Raw genomic sequence first — 5,438 nt, 5'->3', positions numbered from 1 at the left:
TAGAATGTCTGGGGTCTTTCTGTGCTTTGAGGTTTGATGGAGGGGCGAACTTTAAGGAGGAAGACTCAAAGAGGAGTTGTTTATCAGGCAGAAGTAACATCCGTGCCAAAAGTGACAAGAAATCCCTCCCCAGCCATCTATCTCCTGTCTGATACCCAGACAGCGGCTTCATCCAACCCCTTCCGGGCAGCGCCTGTTTCCTCTTGAGCAGTGTCTTTGGCAAACCCATCGCAGTAAGAGGAAGAAGGAGTTAAAGCGGTAATCACAGCAACCTTGACAGTCTCACTGGTCTTACCATGGAGGATGAGGCAGGCCCTGTAACCTCAGGTGGCAGGCAGCCTTCAGTCCCTGAGACTCAGCCGTTTCCTCCCCCGTGAGTGGCCTTCCAACTGGTGCTTGGAGGCACTGGGACGGGGTGGGGGGTGGCAGGGTGTCCTGCGGGGGTCTTTAGCAGGCAGCCCTGAGATTTTCCTGCCCTGAGTGTGACAGGAAGAGGCTCTGTTCACACGTACTTGGACCAAAGGGGTGGGCCTTACGTCTTCTCAAGAGGCGTCTTACGTCAGATTACACCGTAAGTGAGATAAGCACATGCTTACTTGTGCTTCCTACCTTATCTCTCGTGAAATTCTTTGCATTTTCACCACTGCAGAGATTCTGCATCTCGGTGTGGCTGGCAACTGCCTCTCTCAAGCCCCGGAGCACCCTCCCACCGAGTCAGAGCCTCTTTTCAAAGTCCCCATCCCTGACAGGAGCTGAGTGCCCGGAGGGCACTATAAGCAGCACAGGCCTGCTTGTGCTGACCGGCCTGTCTGTTGTGAAGGAGTTCCATGTGCCGGGAGGAAACCCACGTGAGGTTGTTCACTGCAGGTGGGCCGGCCGGCACAAGCAAGCCTGTGCTTACCTGGCGTCCTGGGGGCTCCACTCTTGGGAAGCCCCGTCCTTCCCAGGAGATGCAGCAGGAGTGGCGGAGGGATGTTGGTGATCTACGCCCAAGAATCCCAAGTGCTAGACATCTTACCAAACTCCAGACATCCCAGGAAGTTGTTTCCCTGCTCGGGGCCTCTCTCCTCGGCCTGCTGCGGACAGCACTGCAGTGGAGTGGGCTTCTTCCAGAGCAGTGACGCAGGCCGGCCTGCAGCCTCTGGCCGGCCTGCTGGGCTGGAGTAATTAAATCCAGGAAGGTGGCAGCCACTGCCCTGCAGGTCATTCTGGAGGGCTCAGCTAAATGCTCTTTAAACAGAGTTAGGAAGGGATTCTACCCGTCTGCAAAAGCCAGGAAACTCCCATTCCTGTCAGGGTGCTTGACACTGTGCAGGGATTTCTCGTGGTGAGAATCTTGGGAGGAGACCTTGTAGAAACACATCTTGACAACCTACACACACATACACACACACACACACACACACATTCTTATGCATACACACTCTCCACACATATAAACACACACACACATACATTTACACACAGAGATACATACACACATATGCATACCTGTATACACATTCTAACACATACACATTCTCATACACATATATAGACTCACACGCATACACAACCCATACAGACTCCCTTATCACATAGTATACACATACACACTCTCATATGTACACACATATGCATCCTCTGCATGCATTAATATACATGCACACTCTCACCTACATATGCATTCTCAGATATACATTCTCACGTATATAATACACATGCTTACATACACATTCTCACATACATACACACAATACATATACCCTCAGAGTATATACATATACACACACCTGCACACCCAATACATGTACTTTCACATGTATGCATACATGCATATAGACTCTCACATACAATACATACACAGTCCCATGTGCATGTACATAACATACAGCCTCCCATACACATATATATGTTCACTCTTCACATATACACATACATTGTATTACATGCATAAACATACATACATGAGGGGGCTTCAAAAAGCTCAGGAAGAATGCAACTGACATACAAGACCAGCTTACTGTCTGATAGAGGCTGGTGAAAAGAACCCCCGCCCCCCAGAGAAGGAGCCTTAGTCCCCCTTCATGTCTGGAAATGAAGTCCCCCAAGGTTCATTTTCAGCCAAACAATTGACAGGTCTATTCAAGGAACAATAGCTCTGGGGCAGTACCCACACTGTAGGCTCATCAGCTAGTCAGGGTTTTACCAAAGACAAAGTTGGGAAGGGCTAGGGTAAATGCAGGGATGGACCCGGGCAATGTAGTGGCATAGGTGATGATACACTGTAGGAAGCGCAGGCAGTGAATGAAGTGGAACTAAATGTGAATGAATTGTTGAATGGAAACCAGTCTGCTCTGTAAACCTTCATCCAACTCACAATAAAACATCAACTTTAAAAAATGAGAATGATGAAACTTTCCACAACACTTTGGAGCCCCTGTGCACATATGCACTCTCATAGGCATCTCCAAGCATACTGTGGACACACCCTACTCTCACACTCACACACACACTCTCTTTCTTACACACATGCCAGAGGTATACCATGAACACAATACCTACTCTCACACTCACATACACACCCTCTCTCTCTCTTACACACATACCAGGGGTGTACTGTGGGCACAATACATACACCCACTCTCACACTCACATACACACCCTCTCTCTCTTACACATATGCCAGGGGTGTACCGTGGGCACAATACAAAACTTCAACTCTCACACTCACATACACACCCTCTCTCTTTTACACACATACCTGGGGCTTCAAACAGTTTGCAGAAAGTTTCTGTGGCCTGTTCATTCAGTAATCTCCACCAGCGTTTTAAAACCCCCTCATACTTTATTCCATGGCGATGACTGAAAATTCCAGGATGGATGAGCCGGGAGAAAATTTTAGTTGGCGATTGCTGGAAAGAAATCCCATCTTGGTTTCACTAGAACAGATTAGTGTCACGATGTGGCTGTGCTGAGTGGGAAAATTTTCTTCTTTGTTTTAATTTTCTCTTCCTTTTTTTTTTTTTTTTTTAACCCCTCAGCTGAAAAGCAGTTTGGCAGGCAACGGAAATGCAGGCCAGATCACTTCGTGGCCCTCAGCAAATTACTCTGCAGATCATGCTGAGGGCCTGTGTCAGAGCATGGGGGAGGCAAGAAAGCGGGGTCGAGGTCACACTGCTGGAAAGGGGCTGGACGGACTGTTGGAAGGGTGGACCATGGTGGACACAGGCTAAGGTGGCTGAGCAGAAAAGGCCTTAGGGGAATAGGCCTTCTGGGGGCCTGGGCCTTTCGGGAAGGGTGTGTATCCGATGGGGCTGATTGCACAATGGCTCCAGCTTCTAAGGTCCCCTGTCCCCCAGGTCAACGGGATGGACATCAGCAACGTCCCTCACAGCTACGCCCTGCGCCTCCTGCGACAGCCGTGCCAGGTGCTAAAGCTCACGGTGCTGCGAGAGCAGCAGGTCCGCAGCAGGAGCACCGGGCTGGCCCTGGACACCTACAACTTCCGGGAAGACAGCTTCCACGTGATTCTCCACAAAAGGACCCCCGAGGAGCAGCTTGGGATCAAACTAGTACGCAAGGTGGACGAGCCCGGCGTGTTCATTTACAACGTGCTGGACGGCGGCGTGGCAGACCGGCACGGGCAGCTGGAGGAGAACGACCGCGTGCTGGCCATCAACGGACACGACCTGCGATACGGCAGTCCGGAGAGTGCCGCCCACCTCATTCAGGTGGGTCACCGCTCAATCCCGGGGCCCCGTCGGGATCTGCTCAGGCCCTTGATGTACCCCACCCTGGTGCGCCCACCTTTTAACCCAAAGACTTGCGATGGAAAGGTCAGCTTCTTCACAGGTCCGAGGAATTCTCTAGGTGTTCTCAGCCGTCTAACCTAGCTGCAGGTAAAGACATCCGTCGTGGGGTAAGTCTGCAGACTTCTCTCACCCTCCTCACAGGGGACAGAGACACAGACCCAGAGGTCACGAGGCGACATTCAGCTCATCTCCAAGACACATCGCAGTCCACACTCCCCTAGGAGGCAGGCCTGTGCTGCCATCCTGTAGGCTTGACAAAGGTTAAGACCCAGACTCCGTAGTTAAGAGCAGGCCTCTTGAAAAGTCCATGGAGACTCTAGTACGAAGCAAAGAGGACGCTTCTTGATGGCTTAGACCCAACAGCCTGACCGACCCTGGTTCAGACGAATCTGTTTCCTTTGTAGTGTGATGTCCCGAAGGCCCAGATGCACCTTAGTGACTGCCTGGGTCCCCGTGACACGTTTGGACGTCTGTGGAGCTTCCAGCTTTCTTCTTAAAGGGAATGAGTCTGCTCACTTCACTTACAAAACACATGTTATGTTTCTGTTGTGTGCCCGACCCTGGACCTGATACAGAGAATGATCTTGATCAGACAGCTGCTTCAGTGTTCTCCCAAAGGAGCCCACAAGCTGAAAGGGAACGGCGCCTCCTCTCTCTGGTGTTACTGTATTACTATAGGGGACTGTGCTGGTGTGGGAGACTGTGGCTCGGATAGGCCTGGGGCTGCTTCACTGAGGAGGGAGAACTTTAACAGGGGCTTTGAGGGAACCAGTACAAGTGCTCTACATGGACCCGGCAGAAAGTCCTGCTAAGGACTACATTCCAGATCCGTACTCTGGCCTGCGGGCCTGCTCACAGCCTGGCCATTGGGGCATTCTCTGCCCACATTTCTTAAGCAGGGGGGTTTCTAGTATCCACTCCCTTACTTGAAAAGCGCAGTCACGCTGCCTTCTTGCTGTTTGAGTGCTGTCATACATCCAGCACATGTCCAGAGGAGGGCTGGCATTTCCGCTCTTCCTCTGCCTGGAAGACTTTTCTCCCAAATATCGGCACAGCCCATGCTCACACTGCATTCAGGTCTCTCCTTAGAGAGGCCTCACGGACTTGTTGGCAGGGGCTGTCCAGTGGGTGCCAACTCGGCTTGACACCACCAGGGCGGAACAGAACGAAACGCTGCCCCAGCCCTGCGCTGCCATTCACAGTCACTGCTATGCCTGCACCCATTGGTGGCCACTGTGTCAACCCGTGTTGTTGAAGGTCTTCTATTTCACTGAATCCACATGAGTACGCACGGTGTCCTTCTCCAGATAACGTGTCCGCCCGGGAACACGTCCTAAGGGAGGCAAGCCTCATCATCCTCCCTTTGAAGGAGCCTCTTGGATGGTTGGTTTGTCCCCGGCGGTCCATCGTATTCAGCATTCCATTCAAGATTCTTCACTAGCACCATCACGCACAGGGGTCAATGTGTCTTTAGCCTTCCTGTTCATGGCTCAGCTTCCGCCAACATTTAAGGCAGTTGAAAATACTCTGGCTTAGGTCAGCAGCACCTCAGTAAGGGACAGCTTTGCATTTTAACAGAGTCGCCTGAGGATCTAGTTAAAAAATGTAGATGCTGCTTCAGCATCTCTGGGGTAGACATTGACC

At 51.4% G+C, this 5,438-nt stretch overlaps 1 protein-coding gene across 3 annotated transcripts in view; it reads left to right on the top strand.

Moving 5' to 3' along the window:
• The window catches only part of LNX1 (ligand of numb-protein X 1), a 149,800-nt gene that overhangs the window by 107,434 nt on the left and 36,928 nt on the right, over nucleotides 1-5,438 (top strand). For all 3 annotated transcript variants that reach the window (XM_045284361.1, XM_004706285.2, XM_004706286.2), the window contains one exon: nucleotides 3,342-3,713. In XM_045284361.1, coding sequence (XP_045140296.1) covers nucleotides 3,342-3,713 — 372 coding nt within the window. The remainder of the gene's footprint in view (nucleotides 1-3,341; nucleotides 3,714-5,438) is intronic.

Source organism: Echinops telfairi, unplaced genomic scaffold (assembly GCF_000313985.2).
Source record: "Echinops telfairi isolate 266 unplaced genomic scaffold, ASM31398v2 ScPeMD7_7468;HRSCAF=8506_0, whole genome shotgun sequence".
NCBI classification, from domain to species: domain Eukaryota; kingdom Metazoa; phylum Chordata; class Mammalia; order Afrosoricida; family Tenrecidae; genus Echinops; species Echinops telfairi.
This window is presented reverse-complemented; position numbering and strand designations above follow the sequence as displayed.